The sequence below is a fragment of the Hetaerina americana genome, unplaced genomic scaffold (assembly GCF_022747635.1).
Source record: "Hetaerina americana unplaced genomic scaffold, ioHetAmer1.1.p SCAF_3, whole genome shotgun sequence".
Lineage (NCBI taxonomy): Eukaryota > Metazoa > Arthropoda > Insecta > Odonata > Calopterygidae > Hetaerina > Hetaerina americana.
Window position 1 is genome coordinate 79470432 of NW_027286874.1, and position 21464 is coordinate 79491895.

General features: G+C 35.6%; 1 protein-coding gene across 1 annotated transcript; it reads right to left on the reverse strand.

Annotated features, from left to right (window-relative positions):
* Positions 1-1167: 1167 nt before the first annotated feature.
* r-l (rudimentary-like) lies at positions 1168-21458 on the reverse strand. Its single transcript, XM_071587310.1, has 7 exons — positions 21030-21458; positions 18722-18979; positions 18527-18649; positions 12157-12277; positions 3988-4264; positions 2302-2516; positions 1168-1914 (listed from the first exon to the last, which is right to left on the reverse strand). The coding sequence occupies exons 1-7, from the start codon at positions 21177-21179 to the stop codon at positions 1613-1615; spliced, it is 1446 nt and encodes a 481-aa protein (XP_071443411.1). The 5' UTR covers positions 21180-21458; the 3' UTR covers positions 1168-1612.
* Positions 21459-21464: the final 6 nt, after the last annotated feature.

Below are 21464 nucleotides of genomic sequence, written 5' to 3' on the forward strand. Positions count from 1 at the left end.
GACAGGGCTTTTGTTTCAGGATAATAGCCATAGACCCATGACCCATTTCCATTCATGGCCTTTTTTTTTAGAAAACCTGGGTCATCATTTGCTGTTTGGAGCAAGTCCCCTGCCACTGTAGTATAAAATTCTTGATGATGATGAGATTAAAGAGAATGCAACCAGACAGCTGATAACCAATCAGAAAAAGAACTAAACCAATTATTTTGAAAAGTGGAAAATATTATGAAATAAGTGCGTGAGGTCCCAAGGGGAGAACTTCAAGGGGGACTAAGGCCTCGTTGTTCTAGAGAGGCTATTTTTCTCAAAATATTGTGTGACTGGATCCTTTCCAGACAGAACTTGTATCATAAATATACATTCAAACATAAAAACCCACTAGAAGGCGAAAACGTACCCATACGGATATAGGTATAGGGAAAAGGGATAACAACACACAAAATAAACTACCAAACACATTGTTTCTCCTTCATCAAATGCACACTTGACATGTATAAGACTGCAATTATCTAACATTCAAAGAACTCAAAAGTATGGTACAAAGATAAATCATGAGAAAACCAAAATATTGAAACTCTATGGAAGCAGGATGGCCAAGCTAAACATTCAAGTAAGAGGGAATAAGCAGTCATTTTGGGTGGTAATTTGAAGGAAAATGGGTAGAGTGGTTTATGCAAGAATTGCATTGGTCAAAGAAGAAATTGCAGGAAGGGAATTCATAATAAATTGCTAAGTAAAGATGTAAAGAATATATTATTGAAGACTAAACTTGAGAGTACTGATGAATAAATTCAAAACCTTACCTTTGAGACAGTAAGATGAGTTCAGATCAGATACTTTGAAATGTAGGTAAGGAGAAGAATGTACAAAATAGGCTGGATAAAGGGGATGACTAATGATGAGGAACTTGAAAATCAAAGAATAGAGGCAAGTGCAAGGAAAAATCTGGAAAATAAATTGAAAAGTATCAGGATATTAAAGATATGAAACTACGGGATAATGTTAGGTAAGCAAGACAAAGAAGCCTTAGACAGCAAGAAGAGTCAAGAAAGTTCACAAAAAGTGTGATGCATTAGTAATAGTCACTAAGATCCATCCAAAATCTACCTTTAAATGGCAGATAATGAATAACGATGTAGAATATAGAATACATTATTGTTTATTCTCATATTGTCTATGCTGCAGCTGCATAAATCCCTGACATACAAATGTTACAGATTTATCTTCACCCAAATGCTAGGAAGGTATCAATTCACCTGAATTGAGTACTTATTGTCAAGTTATAAAGCCAACTTCTTTGATTAATTGTCAATCAATTGGAAACAATCTTTTGGTGGTCAGGTACACACCTGAGGTCTGCCCTTGCATAGTCACCCTACCGCATAAGAATGACATTATATGCTGTACCACGACATGTAGCACCGTGCATATGCATTTACAAATAAAATCACTACCACTAATCTAAACGCTTTAAATCATTTATTAAGCAGGAATAAGTCTTTTGCTCTCTATTGTGAGTACATGTCATTAAAAATAATACTCCATAAAAATTGCATGAAAAATTGGATACAGTCATATCAAAATAAATGGTGATCTCTTCACATATACCCAATTATCCAGATCGAATCCTAATTTGATAAGCAGCCCAAAGCTTGCTTTGATATAGTTTGGCAGCTTCTTTTATATTTTCGGATTCAGTAATACCTCGGCCAACAACTACAACATCAGCACCACGCTTTATTACTGCTTCCTCAGGACTGACCCATTGTTGTCCCATCCCATCAGATGATGCTCCACCACACAGACGTACCCCAGGTGTCAGCTGAATTAATCCAGGTAAAGTTGATGTATGATCACTTTGTGTGACCAACCCAGCAACAAATCCGGAATGTTCTTCAGCCATACTGACTGTTTCTGAAACGAGAACAATATGGAAAAATGAGTCAGTCTGTTTACATTAAGCAGACCCGAAAAAAATCCGCACATTTTGAAGCCCATCTCTCAAGTTTATAATCAAACCACCAAGTAGTGAAAACCAAAAATTATGTGTGCTTAATTTTTATTACTGGGAAACAAAATTTAATACCAATTGAAATGGTTTAGTGTCTACCAGATTCCTTTCATCTGTGAGCATATTTATTCTATCAAAATGCACCTAGGATTGATTTGAATTACCACAGTTCTAGTAATTTCAACCATACTGCTAGCTAGCCCTTAATTAATCTTAAAGTTGACGCTTTCATTAGAAATATTAGCTGATCAGCCTTTTTATTGGGGTATACAACTACTCCATCAAATTACCTTTTGTGTAAGAAGATGAAATTAAATTCCCCTCACTGCTCATCTCAGCCACCAGGAAGCAACCTCTGGGTTGATCATCAGCAGCACTTTTCAAAGCACCCACAGCACCTGGGCCAGAAACTGAATGGCATGTAATGAAGTGTGCCCATTTGGCAATCCTCAGGGGACCTTGATTATACTGCAAAGCCACTGTATGACCTATATCAGAAAATTTCCTGTAAAATTTTCAAAGCTGTTAGCCAATTAAAAAAAATTCAAAAAACACTATAATGGAATAGACGTGAATGAAATTGAATCTATGATTTTTTACACTCCTTATACCTAATATACATAAGAGAAAATGAAAACCTTTTTACAACCTAAAACTTTAAGCAAGAAAAATTCTACTTTAGGAGTCTGAGAAAGTTCAGTACCAGCTGTTAGAGTTACCAATGGCATGGAACTCTTAACTTCAAAAATTAATAAATCCTCAATTCAAAAAACTGAGAGAAAAAGTGTGTTGACTTTAGTCTAAGCATTTATTACCACTCTATATTTATCCATGTTGAATATCTCCTCAAACTGTGCCCTACAATTTATAGAAAAGGATGAGAGTGCAAGATGAAATGTCATAGTTTTTTTAGCCTTAATTTGGCTGCAACCTCACAATGAATCATTTAACCGACAGGGATTACAGAGGAATTGAGATTTGCGGATGGAATATATGTTTGTTTTTAATTATTTTAGCATCATTTTAAAAACCACTTCATGGCTTGAATTTCATTTCAACTTTTCATGAGCATATGATATATTTAAAAATTTCCCAGCCAACAAAATACCTATTAAATTTAATAATTCTATACATTTTTGATTAAAGCTCTGCTAACTATACAAAGTAGTAGTACAAGAGTGGTTGCAAAAGTTCATCCAAAAATGAAAACCACTAAATATTTGGGGATAAACCATTTGCATTTTTGAACATTGACTCCTTTTAGCCATATTCATTTTACTCAATGCCCTCCCCAGTTTGTTGATCCTTTCCAAATAATGCAGTGATCATTCCAACTCTGCAAAAGAGATGCTTATTTCTGCTATCACCTTCTGGAGAAAAGGAAGAATAGGGAAGGCGCTGGAATTTTAACTCCAAGTTTGTAGCTACAACTGCAGAGGAGTGAATGAGTGCATATTCACCATGAAAAAGGACTTATTTGTAGAATATCATGAACATTTTTCTGGTGGCTGTTTTCAGGTGGTTTAATAATGATGCACAGTATGGGTGTGTAATATTTTGGCCTTTTTCCAAATTGCCAATGAAGTTCATCCCTTGTAGAGTAGAGGTAAATTTAGGAGAGGTGACGGACAGCTCAGGTCATTCGGACTATTAGGGATGGATGAGATAGGAGGCAGGGTGGAGAGGAGCTCGCTGTCAGTAATAGCCTACTCTAATGAAAGGTGCAAAGGGGTCCACATCTTTACCACCCATGCCGACAGACTGCACTCTCACTTATACACTCACCTTTGACAATTTTATAAGTCCATTGTTTCTCCAAATGTTTGTATCATCAAGAACTTAAGTAAAGCACTTGTGGTTAGAGAAAAAGAATTTCATAATAACTTAGGAGAATCAAAAATCATAACTGAAAATCTTAATCTTACAATCCATTCAAACAAATGAAAATCAAACAAAACAATCTCAGCGCAACTTACCTATCTTCTAGAATCATGAAATTTTCTTTTTTCGAAATTTCTTCAAGTGACTTCGCAGTTTCTTCACTAAAGTCACTGATTGCATCAGCATGTGTCTTAAGTAAGCAAATGTAGGGTCCAAGTTGAGCAGCCATACTTAAAAGTTTTTCAGCAGATAAAACGTCTACAGCAACACAAAGGTTGGTTTTCTTTGCCTCCATCAGCTGCAGCAATCCTTTTCCAACAGGATTTACAGCTACACTTGCTCTTTCTCCAAATGCCATTTTTAGCCGGTTAACTGCAGTGTCATTCATAGTAGTGCACCAGCACATAAAAATTACAACAAAAACCTTTTGTAACTTTTGTTTGATCTAAAAGTACATAGCATTGTGATATGTTTAAGTGCATTTATTAAAAGCACAAAACATGTGTTTTCCAATAAATTAAATATAACTTGGCTGGAATATGAAAACAGCCGGCATTTGAAATTCAAAAAATCTTTAAATTTAAGGTAGCCTATTAATGATTAGAACAGAATATAACTACTGCTTTCACTGGAATCACTTAAAGTGATCTCAACGGAAACTATAACATATTTATTGGAGCCAGTAATTGATAACAAAAGATCGTTTTAAAAAGACCCAAATAATACATAATACTATGCAATACTGAACTTACCCAGTCAATAAAACAAATAATTTAATGAATAAATACATAATTTTTAAATATTTTGAGGCATCAGTGAAAGCAAACTTTACAACACTTAATTTTTCAAGCTATTTAAAAAAGTTTACTTTCTTGCACAATCCAGTCATAAGGGAAAATATTGGCTATTCAATAATACTCTATAACAAATCTGAATGTATTAACAAAACTCAAGGTGTGTTCAATGTTTAAATAACTCTTTGTACAACTGCTTGTTTATATAATGACTATCCCAACCATGTATATGTTCAATATTAACTATACTACAAAAACACCGATATATTTCCTTATTGCTTAACCACTTATGCTTCTCCACAGAAAACAAGTGTTATAATTTATTTTACATGGATCATACTTCAGTATGAGAACCAACTATACCAAATCAAAGACATAAATGGATATTATGCACTGTAATATCTAGCAATGCCCTTGGCTATAAGGTAAAACTTATTTAAAAAAAACAAACATATTCTCCTTTTCAGAAACTTGCTGATTATATACTATACCATACACCCAGAAGGTGAGAGTCCAACAAAAATTTGAAACGAGTTAAGAATTAATACTAAATATGGCATCAAGTCCGAAGGAAACAGCACACAGCACATACCACAATAAGTCACATTCACTCTGATAATAAATATTTCAGATAAAATTTTTTATCTTCATTGTATCATCTAGGCCTCATTGGTTTTTTCCAGATAAATGCCTCATCTCTTTGATTATTTGGTTTCTAAGCTATTTGGAATAGTTTTCCTTCATTCATTCTTGAGATTCATCTTTCACGGTAAAATATATGAAATTATATAAAATAATATTGTAGGCCCCCTTGGCATTAATGCCATCAGCAGAAAGAATCATTTGTGATTGTGCTTATAGTTTTGGCTAAGAAGATTTGTTCTAGTTTGGCTAGAAAGCTAAGTTCTCTAGTACACTCAAATCCCATATTTGAATTATCTGAATTAACGATGGGTCACGGTAGTTCAGGAGTAGAGCATTGGACTACTGACTGGAGGGCCCGGGTACGATTCCCGGGCAAGCTTCTCTGGGCACCCTCAGCTCACTAAAGCTTTGTGATTTTTCGAATACCATGTCTTCCTGGGAAACCATAGTTGGCACAAGAAAAGGAACTGACCCCTTACCCTGATGAGCGAATTTCACGTGCCGTTGGGCTTAGTCCTGGGTGGACTCTACCATCATCTGCCAAACCGACCTTTGGGTTGATACCTGTGTTACCTACATTTAGTTTTAGAGGACAATAATGCTTAAGGCAATTAAGTGTTTCACATTAACTTTCTAACTTTTCATAGGATACTCATTTTGTTGCAGCATTTGAAGAAGCTGGCACTAAAAAAAATAGTTTGATAACTTTCCCTACAAAGAAAACCAGCACCATTCTTTCAAAACTATTATCAAGTACTCCATGCAATTTGTCCAAACGAATATTGAGGATTCAAGAGAATATTTTACGTGAAATACCATAAATAACTTTTAATGAGGAAGATTTTTAAGACATTCCATAGCTATTCTTCTCAACAGATAAACAGGAAATGAATAATGCATATTCTAGTTGAAAAGTGCACTATTTCAAAACTTTTTCTCTTTAAATGCACATATTAACAAATGCTTTCCACTAGGAAAGGCTTCTTATTAGTTGAAACTGATGACAGTTCTGATGAACATACTCCTTGAATACCATTTCATTTCATGATTCTCCTAGGTTCCAATTATACTCAATCACCAATAATAATAAAAGTAATTTGGTAAAACTAACTATCATTTGATGATTTAACATTTCACTAAATTTAATTATTTCACAATAAAATTATCATATAATGATTCAACATGATTTTCGGCATCATATTTGTCCTAATCCCCATTGAGAATAATATATGTGTATGATAATTTACAAAAGAATACAGGGTGCAAAGTCATCTTTAAATTTTCCTGGTCATACCCAATTCTTCCAATAACGATAATTATCTGGATAACATAATTATGCATAATCAACCCTTGTACAGCAAATCATCATGTCAAAACTAGGCTTACTCCTACACTATAAACGTACGTAAATGATCTACCAAACAAGTAGTAGTATTTAGGGGAGGCGACCGACAGCTGAGGTCATTTGCGCCATAGGGGATGGAGAGGAAAGGATGAAGGGTGGAGAGAAACTCCGCGTCGGCATTAGTCTACTCTTTGCTAAAGGCGCCAAGGGGTCCGCAGCTTAACATCCCATCCAACAGACAGCAAACTCACTCAAAGTGCCCTGCACAAAGCATCTCAAGTAGGGATCGAGATACCTCTTAAAAATATTGAACACCACCGGGATTTGAACCCAGGCCCTCTGGGTGGGAAGCCAGTGCGATAGCCCCTCCTCCATCTCGATCCCCCTACCAAACAATTTACATTCCCAAATAAGACTATTTGCTGATGATTGCATTATATACAGACGGGAAGAGCATGTAAATGACCACATAATACTACAAAATGACATTGATTGCCTTGGTGATTAGGTTGCTAATAATAATATGGGCATTAATGTTAGTTTGAGTAAGCATATAAATTTTTCAAACCAAAATAATGCAGAAAAGGAAATTTACACCCTCTTTGGAGAAAGAATTCCATGTAGCAGTCAATGCAAATATTTAGGCATTTATTTAACTAGGGATCTAGGGTGGGGAGTCCAAGTAGATAATTTGACACGGAAGGCATTTAAAGTATTGCATTGGGTAATGAGAAATTTAAAAGGAAGTAGCGTAGCCACAAAAGAAAAAGCATATAGGGTACTGGTAAACCCTATCCTAGAATACTCGTCCATAGCATGCGATCCATATGAGGTGGGACATATTAAAAAGATAGAGAAAGTTCAAAGAAAGGCAGCAAGGTATGTACTCGGAAGGTAAAAAAAATCACATAGAGTCACAGAAATGTTAGATATACTGAAATGGGAGAGTTTGAAAAATAGAAGAAAAAAGAGTAGGTTAGGCGCGATGTATAGAATTGTTAAAAATGACAAAGCCTGGTAAGATATATGGAAAGAGACAGAAAAGCCTAACTTTAAGGGAAAAAATGACCACAGTTTCAAAATAAAAATAAGAACGCAAAAAACAAATAAGAAAAAATACTCCTTTTTAAAATGAATTATTGTTGATTGAAACCAACCGCCTGGAGGTTTGTTTGAGCCCTTTCCATCTAATTATAGGAGTTTTTAGAATAAATGTAAAGCAGCCACAGGGTGATAAACTTCATTGTAGTTATTAAAATATTGTTTGTATGTGATGTGGATGGCATTTTGTAAGTGATGTGGAAGTTTGTTTACATGTGATGTGGAAGTGTCATTGTATGTAAGAATATTTTGTCTCCAATCTGTTTTTCTAGTGCATGTATGTATGTGTGTTGGTTGTAAGAGTGATCACTGATCATACTTGACCGTTGCCACCAGGACAATTGCCTAATTGTGACATAATTCTCAATTCATAAAATAATAATTAACTATCTAATCAGAAGCTTCTTGAGCACTTGGTTTTATACGGTAGGTTGGTAGTTATAATATTATTTTGAGATTTTAAGATGCATTACATAGGGAAATCACTCATCACTTGCTGATTCTCTCATAACAAACAACAATTGTTTACAACAATAACCATCCGGAAGACTGGTTCGATAGGAGAAAGTAAGGCTTATCTGACACAAACATCTGTATAATTGTTGGGTTTCAAAAATAAAAATAATCCAGATAATAGGTATCTATTCTTGAGATGTTTACTAATAATTTCAGATGGACTAAGACAATGAAATTGGAGATCAATTATGCTGCACAACCATACACAATTAATAAGTAATATGTAGGAACTTATTGGTCAGAGTAATGACCAATAAGTTCCTACGTAGAACAAATGATGCTTATTTTACAATTTCCCATCGACAGAGAAAATATTTTTACACATAATGACGAGAGATGGTAAGGAATATACTACTTTACTCTCAAAACTGACCACACTAAGAAGACTAGGGTGAAAAATGAAACCAAGATTCCATATGAACTTCAATAAAAATTACTCATGAACTGGAGACCACATGCAAATGGTTATATTGGTTACAGTACAAAAACAAGCAAAAATTATCTCCATTGGTTAATGTGATTATTGATTAAATGAGGATAGAGGTTCAAAACAACAATTCTTTGTTATGTAATTGCCATGTGAATCTGCTTTTGTGGAAAAATTTTCATTAAGGCATTGCATTAAATATCACGATTACTTTAGAAGCACATTACCACATGCTTATTGATTCATATTTAGCAATCATATCAATAAATATTTGATTAAGTTTTTCATGTCACAGCCTCTGAAATTTCATATTTTAAAATAAATCTTTCAACATAGATATTTTTCTCTCCTGGTGAAATTAATGTTTGCAAAGGCAATTACTTCTGTTCTTGTTATCAACCAAATTTTTGAGAACAAGTAAAGGCTAATCAAGAAAAATTCGAGATGGATATGCTGCACAAATTTGAGCTGGATATATGAAAGTGTCGCATAACAAGTTAAAAAATACTACTGAATTTGAGATACATAGTAATAATTAAATTAAAAAGGAATAAAAACATTTCCTCAGACTTTTTCCGTGTCTCAAAGTACACTTCATTCCATAATAACAGAGAAATTAATTAGCATATAAAACCTGATATTCCAGTATATGGGTCGCTCAATAATTCCTTAGATAGTCAAAGAGATGGCACTTGTAGTATTGGAAAAGGTTTGCTTTTTGTAAGCCTCACCTCTCACTAGATTGCTGTTACAGTTTCAGCTATATCTGTCATGTGGTTTCATTTTCCTACTTGATTGAGCCGAAAAACTTTTGCTTATTTAGAAAAATGAAAAAATAAGCTTCATGTGGGGATTAAACACTTCCAAAATTGGGTGTGAAAAAAATGTCAGAAAGGAAGGTGACAAATTTGCTCTGAGCTTCTGCTTCAACACACAGCTGTGGATGAAACATTGATACGTACTACACTCTTAGAGATAATAGGAAGGAGATCTGACCCCTAAGAAGGTGAAGGCAATGAAATTTTTTGGGATGCATACAGAATTATCTAAATCAATTACTCGTAAAAAATACAAAAGGCAAATGGAGAGTTTAATACATCATTATTGTACCAGTGGAGTAAAGAAATTAAGAAAAAACATCCTCATTTGGTAAAGAAACAAAATATTTTCAAAAAAGATAATGGAATATTGTTTGACCTTCCAAAATCTGACTTTTTGATGGCTTAAAATAGGTAAGGAAACACTGAGAAGTGTAATGAGCTAAAAGGAGATTATGTTGCAAAATATAACATATCCATCCAAAACACAGTAATCAAACCCAAGGTCAGTTTGGAAGGTGATGGTAGAATTCACCCAATGCTAAGCCCAACGGCGTGTGAAATTCACACATCAGGGTATGGGGGCCAGTTCCTTTCCCTGTGCTGGTTGTGGTTTCCCAGGATGATCTGGTACCCAAAAAATCATATTGCTTGAGTGGGGCTGCAGGTACCCAGAGAGGCTTGCCCGGGAATCAAATCCGGGTTAGTATAGTATATATATTATAAATTAAATATATATATATATGTACACACACACACATCCATTTCACTCGATTTTCAAGGTATAAACAATATAACTGTAAGTTATCAGAATTTTTAAAGGTTTATATTTTAATCAACCACATACATAACACTTTTTCCACTCAGAATTACTGCTTAAATATTACTACGTGTGTGGGCTATACACAAATAGCAATGCAAGGAAAAGGCACAGATTTTCACTGATAAGGGGTATAGCCCACTATCAAATACTAGAGTATATACAAAGAAAACATTTTTGACTGTTATCATCAGTGAAGATTTGATAACAACTTAAAAATTAATAGGTTTTTCTCACAACTTTTTTCACTTAATGATAACTAAAAACACAGTGTAGTGATTTAACCACATGTGAAATTGAAATATATATTACACAATTTTAGAAATAGATGTTTCATTCCAATAACTGTGGAAGTTCAGGTAGAATTCAAATATCATAAACATATGAGGTTCATTCCTATCAATTATGTAAGAGCATGGAGTGTTTATTTCTTTGATTTAAGAAGCATCCTTGACTCTGATTGCCTGCTAATTTAAATGCCATAACCCCTAGCATACTCTTTTCATAATCAAAGAATTTCTACTTTTTCTATTGATAAAATATTTTTCTAAGTATGCATTGTTGATAATAATTGACTAGTGTATAGCCACTCTTTGTCACAATGTGATGTTGCTTTAAATTCTCATTGAGAATTATTTAAAATAACTGGAAAAAAGCTAGGAAATTATATCAAGCAAATGAATTGTGATTATAGCGGCTAGCAGAACACACAAGTACGCAATGCAAATTATCACCAGTTTAAAAGCTACTGCTTTTAATAATGTTACTACTATGGTGAAAGATTTAGGAGAGCAAAAACACTTAATAGAGATACAGCGATTCAATATTAAAACAGGAAACTTATTAGTTTTCCTGACCAATACCTCTTTAACATGCCAATGTTATCTGGTCAGGAAATGTGATAACACTCATTAGTAGCAAAGCCATGTCTAAAAAATATTTAGTCCATTCCAGTCAATTTAATAAAAAAAATAAATATGATACCTGGGATGGACAACTGGCTGACTTTTCTTGAGAGAGACCTTAGCTTATCTCTCAAATACATCTTGTATATTTACATATTTGATAATGACATAACCGAAGTGTAGCCTTGTTGACATGTTGGAAATAATAAAAAAATGCCATTAACATAAATATGGCACCAAAAATTTAAAAGCCCAACATAATTTTAATAAGAATCCTAAAATGATGAATACATTTTGTTATAAAATAGGATAACCATATTTATTCCAAGAATGGGGAAAGCATTACAAAAATGTGAGCACATAACAGATCATATATTCACAAGTGAGATTGATCCTACAGTTGAATAAGTTATGAGGAATATTATTCCATAAAAAAAAAGAAATATGTATAATAATCCTCGATTATAATTCAAAATTGACCAGTGGCCATGCTAAAATGTGAAATAGTATTATTTAAATGAAGAATATAATGTATCTTTCCACTGTCCTTCATTCAACTAGTTTAACACTGTCAACTAGTTTAACCGCTCAAGCGTCATCATCAGGAGTTACCTGATGATGACGCTTTAGCATTGAAACTAGATGTACATGAATAAAAGACAGTGGAAAGATACATTGTATTCTCCACTTAATAAACATGAATTTCCACAAAGTTGAGCCAGGAACAATTGAATATGAAATAGTATTATCTGGTCATTACCATTAAAAGCATCAAGTTTTGATAAAAGAAGTAAAGACAATCCATTCATGGTAGGTGACAGGGTTTACTTGACATTAGATTTCCTGTTCGGATACTGCACAGAATGTAAAACTTGGAAGGCATGATAACTCACCATTAAAATGATGTATGTCTAATGATGGTGGTATTGGGATTTGAGATTCTTTCAAATACTTGTCCATGGCACTAACTACTGTTTTGTCAATATAGCCCTCATCACACAGGATGTGCATCATCTAAAACATACAATATATACATTGGTTATACTTTAACATGATTATTGTTTGTTTATCAAGGTTTTCTTAAAATTAAAATAAATCTTAATGAAAGCAAAGAACTAAACTTAATTGTTACACACGCATATACTTGGCCATGTGAAACACAGTGACCCCCATGAGTCTCAAGACAAACTCAGGGTTTTGAAGGAGCGGTGAATCCAATATCAGAGACCCATTACTTAGACAACAGCAAAATTAGCATAAGGGACTAACTCAATTTATAACAATCTCTCTCACTCAGGCATGCGAAACACAATGACAATCATGAGTTTCATATGCATACAAACACTTGGTCAAACACACACAGAAAACTCAAACATACCAAAAGAAAGGGTGAAAGTGAGAAAAAATTTACAGTTTTTATCCTTTTAATTTTTATAATTATTAATTAAGTCTTAGTGTATTTTTCCTTCATTCTCTTCAATATTTTGTGCCAAGTAAAATTACAGCCCTAGATTACAATAAACTACCCATATCCATGGCATTAACCACACTCTTATTTATTTATTTATTTTATTTTATTTATTTAGTAAAAAATTGTGCACATACAGCAGGATTGCCAATTTACAGTGACACATATAACAGGAACATATAAGGACACAAACATACAAACATCAACAAGACTATACTATTGAGGGAGGTGTGAGAGATGTGTCAGAGAAAGGTTTATAAATGTGTTGGCTGGGAGTGAGAGGGGGTCAATACTTTCGGGAAGGGAATTCAGTAAAGCGGGGAGACGGAAGAAAAGGGACCGTTTGGTGAGGGACAATCTGGGAACGGGTTGGTGGAATAAAGAGCGATCGCGGGTAACTCGGGGGGGAACTCTGAAATTGATAAGGGAAATTAGTTCAGGACAGTCGTTAATGGAGTTAAGGGTGTTATGCATGAGTTTTAAATCGGATTTTAGACGTAGAGTGGAGAGATTACAAATCGAGAGCGAGGAAAGAAGTGATTCAGTGGGCGAGTCCCGAAGATGGGGGACTCTGTACTTGACAATTTTACTGAAAAAATTAGTTATCGTGTTAAGGGTATTAAGGTTAGATAGGGCAGACATTGACCATATAGGGGAGCAGTAGGTAATTAATGGTAAGATAATGGTTGAGAAATATGCGGTTAGAGATTGTACATCTTTTATTTCTGTGTAGCGGTAAAGTAGACCTAGAAGAGACATGGCTTTGCATTTAACTGCTTTGATATGACCTGAGAAATTTAGTTTGCGATCAGTTAATACACCAAGATCCTTGACAGAAGCAACACGATTCAGAGGAACTGAATTAATTGTATAGTTAAAGGTAAGAGGAGATTTTTTTAGGGAGAGAACTAGAGTATTGCATTTATTTGAGTTTAAATTTAGCATCCATGTGCTGCACCATTCTGAAATTTTATTTAAAGCCTCCTGAAGGTGGTAGCAATCCGTGGGGGAATTAATTTCCTTAAAAATTTTGCAGTCGTCGGCATATAGTAACGTGTGGGCTAGGGAGGTCGGGACTAGGGAAGCTAAGTCATCAATGTACAGATTAAAAAGATATGGTCCGAGAATACTACCTTGAGGAACTCCAGATGTCACAGAGGACCAAGGAGATGAGGCGCCAGATAGTATTACTCGCTGATTTCTATTCGAAAGAAAGCTGGTCAGTAATTTGAGAAAGTTTCCATGAACGTTAAAACGCTGACTGAGTTTATTAATGAGGAGGTTATGATTGAGGGAGTCGAAGGCTTTTGAGAAATCCAAGAAGATGGCATCTAATTGAGTCTTACTTGTTATCGCACTAACAGCGTGGTGTTGAAAAAGTGCTAAATTGGTCAAGCATGACCTGCCCGGAAGGAAACCATGTTGGTTGCTAGACAGAAAAGGGGAAGTAAAATAATAAAGTCTGTTGAGAATAATCCTCTCGCAAACAGAAGAAAGAATAGGTAGTAAAGAGATAGGGCGATAGTTAGATATTTCATTTTTAATTCCAGTTTTAAGAATAGGGATAACATTAGCGGATTTCCATTGGGGGGGGAAAGTACCGAGGGAAAAGCAGCGATTTAATAAGAGGCTTAAGGGAAGAGAGAGGGAGGAAGCGCAGTTGCGTACAAATATAGGACTTATGCCATCGGGGCCAGGGGAGCGACGGAGGGGGATCTTACAAAGGAATTTAAAAACCTCCCGGGAATCGGTTTGGATTTGGGATAAAGAGTAGCAACAACTTGGAGTGAGGGAAAGATCGCTAGAGACGGGAGGGTTAAAAGCAGGAGTCAGACATTCCGTGAAGAATTTCAGAAATAAGTTCGGTCTTTCAGGTCCCACAGCTTTAGCATTGCCATAAGAAACAGCAACGGGAATCTGCGGGCGATTACGACGACGATTGACAAACGACCAGAATTTTTTTGGGTCAGATGTGATGGACGATGATAGCCTTAGTGTATATTCTTCGTAGTCGCGACGGATGAGAGATTTGGAAAAGCGACGTAATTCGATGAAAGAACGCAGAGTGTTCTCGTTCGGAAAATTTTTATACAGGTACCAAGCGCGATTTTTGTTACCCAGAAGGTGCACAGTGTCCGGCTTAAACCACGACGGGAATTTCTTTGACTTGGGTTTCACAAGAGGGACGAAATCTTTTATCACACTTTCAATAACAAGGTAAAGGAAGTCCACCCCTTCTTCAGGAGACAAAGCGGTAAGCACACCCCAGGGTAGAAGGTCGAGGCAGCGATTAACGTCCTCCCAGCGGACCTTCGACCAGGCAGGGAAAGGCTTCATGTGGGCAGGGGGATCCCCGCGGAGTTTCCGGGAACCTCTAATGCGGAAAACTGCATCCAGAGACTCGTGGTCAGAGTTGAAAATATTCCTTCCCGGGGTAAGAGCCTCAGGGGGAACGGACGAGAGGAGAAGGTCCAGGGTTGCCAGGTTTCGGGTGCGTTGGGTGCAGTATTGCGAAAGTTGTAGAGCACTTATAAAATGTTCAATGAAGAATTCGTCGTGACCATTGAGAGGGGTACCATGCGTTGGGGTGTCCCATTGAATGGATAAATTAAAGTCACCAACTAAAATAATTGGACCAAGATTAATAGTTTCAAACACAGAGTCAAGACAGTTTTCGAGAACCGAGATATCACTGCTTGGGGGACGGTAAAAACAGCCAACAAAGATTTTATTAACTTTGGAATGCGCACCATGGGGTAGAGAGACTTCACTCCATACGATTTCGCAAGCAGTTTCGAGGTCTTTGCGTCGCTTTGAGGGGTACTTGGAATTAATGGCAAGGAGCACCCCGCCACCTCTAGTCAGACGATCTCGGCGGTAAACACTGTGTGAGACCGAGAAGGATAATTCACCATCGGCAAATGAGGGGGACAGCCAAGTTTCGGATAACGCAATTATATCAAATTGCGCAAGTTCATGCGCATGGGAGTCACAAATTGATAGTTTGTTTTTAAGACTTCTCACATTCTGGTAGTACACATGCACTGGGGGGGCACAAGGAGGGCCGGGGTTAAGGTTCACATCACCCGAGAGCAGGATGAGAAGCAGGATGACAACTCCGCAGCGAGAGTGTGGCGTCGAGGCAGTCGGCGAGGGTCCGAGGAGTCGCCGGGAGCCAGGAGACAGGCTGACGGGGAAACGGAGGCGACAGGGGGATAAACCACTTGATGCGAAGGCAGAAAAGTAAAAACTTCTGTAACTGAAAGTATCTTGAGGAACTGGGATATCTTCACATGGATAATGATCACAGGATATATGCACAAGAATTCGCGTGGAAAAACTCGGAGAAAGTAGCGAAATAACGACACAAAAGTAGAAAAGCGTAGGAGTGAGAGAGACACGTGTTCTACTACTGGCGGCCATCTTGGTTCTCAATAACCTTCATCTTGCTTCAATCATCTTGGTTCTTATATTAATTAACGTATACGTTGATACAGCCCATTCAGAATTAATCAGAATAAGAGCACCAGTGTAAATTATCAAGAAAATTCCAAATTGCTAGGTCAATTTTTCAAGCAGCTTTGTATTGACAACTATCTAAGGCACAAACCAACATTTGCTGCAAGAGTGTCAACAGGCACTGACTTACACAGACAGACATAATAAAAGTAAAATTTTCTACAATCTGAATCATAAGGGCACTATTAAAAAAGATGTTGCAAACTCTGGGTCTACAACAGAGCAGACATCAAAATAGAGCATTAAGGCCCACCCTTTTAGCCAACATTTGATCAAGATCAACAGAGAACAACAGTTTGACAACTGACTTGGGGGACATCTTAATTTATATGTGATTATTACTAAGCTTAAAAAGTATCTACAGCTCTAGGGGTCTTTTAAAAAACTTAAATATACAAAATTGCACGCCAAAGTACTTTCAGTTTTGGAGGCTCTTATCAGATCCTGGCTGAGACACAATTATTGATATTGGCCTAGGATACATTCAAACACAATGATGCAAGTGAAGAATAAAGAGATATCATGTTTCATATCCTTTGTGAGTACCTTATATTATCAAAGCATCATAATAAGGCAATACTTTTTTACATGTAATGCATCACTAAATCCCTTAGGAATATTTATTTATAGCTGAGTTGATGTTTTGGGCTAATATGAACCCAGTTATGCAAACTATTTATCCTCAAGTTTCAGAAGGCAGCAGTGCTTGCTTGCATGCCATCCTGCATATAAATAAGCTCCAATGACATTAGCTCGTTGTATTCAAGGCGCATGGCATGCAATTCATATAATGAGAAGACTATGATACCAGTAAAGGATTCATTTAAGTCCTCAAATGTACTGGCTAAACCCATTTTATTTGTTTTGCAAAGTAGTACTTGATACATTGTAGAAATGCCAATTGAAATAATGATCCGACAAAACACATAGGCAGGGGAAGTATGAAGACTTCCAGTAGTGGATCTCTCACAGCTGCGCATTCACCCAATTTATATTTATTGCATTAAAGTTCTGGCTCTACCGAACTACAGGGAGTGTTAAAGCAAGGTAATTACGACTCTCATAGTATAAGATTACACTGGTCTAATGGCTGATTAAACATTCAGCATACCAATTAATTTTAACAACGAGTAAATCTGCTATTAATCCAATTCATATGATCTATGTATACATCATTCAGGGTTAATGGTAACTAGTGTATTGTTAAGGTAAATAGAAATAATGGGTAAATATGCAACCTAGATGATGCCACATCATAAAAAAATCAGCATCAGAAATTTACCAAATAAAAATGGACGAAATAAAATTATTTCCATCAAATAATTTCAGAATGTTGAGCATACAGAAAAAGCATGTAGTTGTGGAGTTTTTGACAGCAGAATTTTTCCTACAACACAGCAGTGAATAAAGACTTTTTGATGAATAAGAATGCAAAAATATTAATGTGTACCAGGAATACAGGGATGCATAGAAATTAGATGAAAACAGTCCAAAACTATGCCTCCTGTGAAAGTCATTCACATTCACTTTCTGGGGCATTTTCTTGGAGTTTTCTGGGATATTCCAATTTTATGCAGATTTTACCACACCAATCAACGTTGAAATTAAGTTCAAACATATTACGGATGCAATGTCAAGGGCAGCAAATTCTTGTGACAATAGCATTATTTCTGCTAGAACAACATACCATTTCACTCAGGTTCAAACATTACAGGAAAAAGTTAACAGCCTGGTTTTGAATCATTTGTATTTATACTCTGATTGAGCAGTAATTATTGTTTCTCACCTTCCAAAACATAAGAACCTCATATGATGTAAGTGTATGATACCAAACAGTGGTGCTATCTTCAAATGCATAGTTCTAAAATTCTCGTTCTAAATGTCTGAACATTCTGTGGGTATTCCACCGCTTCAGGATTTCATCTGCTGATGTTTCAATGGCTAACTCTGCCATTGCCCTCACCAACATGCTGATGATTTGGGCAGAGTTAGCCATCTAAATGTTGGCTAATCCAAATCCGGTAGAAAACTTATGAAAAAACACTGCAATCATGCTCTTGGAAATACTAAAAACTACATTGCTTGAACATTTATGGAAGCGGTGAAGAATTCATTAAGCATAGTTTGAAGGTATTAATGTTTCCAGTAAATTATACAATTCAAAAGAGTAATGTTTTGGCCTTATTTATACATCTCTTGCAAATTCAATAATATCGATTAGTAAACAAAACTTTCCATCTAACCCACATTCAAACCACTAACAATCAAAGTGTTACCTTTGTGAGGGTCAGCATACTGTGAGCATTAATGCCATTGTCAGCCAGGTTTTTCATGCCACCTTGACCACGATCAACAATCACTACAGCACCACTCACTTTCAGGCCTACATTTTCCAAGTCCTGAAATAAAATTGTATTAGGGCAAACAATAAAAATGCCTACAAGAAATGGCCACCAAGTTTAATTTTCTACCTTAACAGTTTCCATTATGCTCGACCCACTGGTTACTATGTCTTCAATTATTATACATTTATCTCCTTCTTGAAATACACCTTCTATGAGTTTTTTGGTGCCATACTTTTTTGCTTCCTTTCTTCTGATTAGCATTGGAATATTATGATGTACTGAGATGATGGTGGTTATGCTCAAGGCATTATATGGCACACCACAAAGATGATCTCCTTTAACATGAGGTTCTGCATACTCCCATAAGAGCAATGATAAGGTCTCCTAAATCACAGACAAGAAACCAAATGATGAAAATGATCGCCAACCATGATTCTCCTGCCCTGGATAAAAATCCACTTGAAAAGGAGTCAATTATTTATTGAAATGATTTTCTAAGATATTCAAAACTTGGAAGCTCCCAAAAATATGGATTGTGAAGAGTGATTCCCTAGGGTAATTAGATCCCACTCCAAAATGAAATGGAACCTGAGAAAATGTTTTTCAAAAATATTACTAACCCTATAATTTGGAAACTACTCTTTTCAAATTAGAGGATTTTTCATTAGAAATGAGGAATTGTACATATTAAAAAAATTCTGATGACAAGCACGAATACAGTATGTGATCAGTGTTTCTAGAAAAGCATAACCTATAAAAAACATGTCCAAGAAGCATATATTTCCAAATGACCATTCACCATTGATACCAGTATTTCCATTACTGCCTCTGATAACCAGATTAAATCCCTTGGACATACTACTGTGAGGCACAGGAACATTGTGAGACAGCAGGGCAGGAGGAAAACCTTGAGGGCTTGATAAAGTAATATAACATGTAGTTTATAACGCCATATATCCCATATATCAATTAGCAAAACAATTAACAATAACAAGGGTAGCCCAATAAACATGATAAATCTTGAAATTAATCCCTTCCTGATAAGTTTTCATCTTTCAATAGATAAGCCTTACTTCAGCAAAAAAGAAAGATTTAAGAATGGCTATGACAGGAAGAGATCACAAGATTACCGCATAGCCAAAAATGATTTCATGGCATAAAAAAACCTTTCAATTTGCAATGAAGTATAATCATTAAATCTATCGGCCAACATAATATGGAAAGTGTGGAAGGAGAACTACTACACTAACGCCACACTAAAGCAGTGACTCGAGATGACAGAAGGCACTAACAGAATGATTAGGTCCAGCCCTTTTGTTAACTTACTTCTGGGAATTAGGGGATTATTGTTTCTAAACACAAATAATGAACCATTGGTTAAGTTTTTTAACAAGAGAGTCAGCATATTAGTGGAAACTGGATTGTGAAACTAGTGTTTTGAATGTGATCACACACTGAAACAAGAGCTATTTCAATTGCTAATCGTATATTACAAAAACCGGTGTCTATTCTCCAAAGAAATGTTTCTCTGAGATTGTACAATTCACTCGGCTACTTAGGTACCTTATCAGTTCCACTTTCCAGCTTTATATGAATACCATCTTGTGCATTACCCAAAAATTGTTCATTATTATTGCATTCCTCCTAAAATTGTATACTTTTATATCTTTTCTTCTCTTTTGAATTGTAATCAGAAAAATGGGGGAAGGAACAAATTGATGTCTTCCTCTCCCAGAGGTATGCTGTCACTTGTTCCTTAGCTACAGGCACTTCTTTTACTTTAAATGGGCAAATGCTGATGAATACTAGCCCCTGCAAAAGTTATTTATGAATAAAAAAAGGAATTTCAAAAATTAGACTCAACAATCGAACATCCTCGAAGAAATTTAGGGGCAGTATTGTGCACTTTATGATACTTGAAACTGATTACTATCAATTCCTTCCCTACGCTAAAATTTTTTCAAATGGAGTGACATCACAATGGCCAAAATCCCATAAAAAGGAGCCTAAAATCCACACTTCTTAGTGGCAGTGCACCAAACGAGAGCGGAAGAGATACTTTCAGATTTTCTCTTGGTAGGGCATAGAATATAGCTAGCATAGTTCATTGCTATTTGCCGAAAAGAAATTACGAGTTGACGCAAATAATTTGTATTTATGCCACATTTTGTTTTTATTGATTATAGGGCTATTAAACACCTAGTCCGTCGCATACTAACAAATACAAACCCTGGGGATACAAGCAATTCAAGGAAGACAACCATAGTTTAAGAGAAAAAGATTGAGGCAAGCAGCAAATTTAAATTATTTTTGAAAATACGTTGTTATACATGAGACATTGTTTAATGGGCTCCCTAAGATCCAAACTCTACACCAATTGTAAAAAATAAAGAAAGCCCAACAAACAATACTGGATCAACTAACAGGTACGTACCAATACTTTCGGATGTGAAACCAACACTCGGAGATCTACGTACACGGGGGAATTTATTCCAACTTTCATTTTGAAATCACCAAACTTTAAAGCACCAATTTTATACAAGTCTATCACTAAATTGTTCAACTTCTGCTCCAAGGAACTCATGCTAGTGGTTTTAAGGTATAATTAAACAGAAATAATAAAGCTTATTTAACAAAATCTAAATTTTTTCAGACTTTCGATAATATATTCCAACACGTGTAGGCACGCCTATCACGTAAAAATTAATAACTCCACCAAATTTCAACAAAACTATTTCTCTAAAAAAGGTGTTCCGGATGTCACACACTAAATCTCTTAAGTTATCTTACAAACAAGCGTAGAATGGTCTATTTGATTTAATAAGCCCAAAACCAAGCATACGTGATTTTCCTAATAGTTTAAAATAAT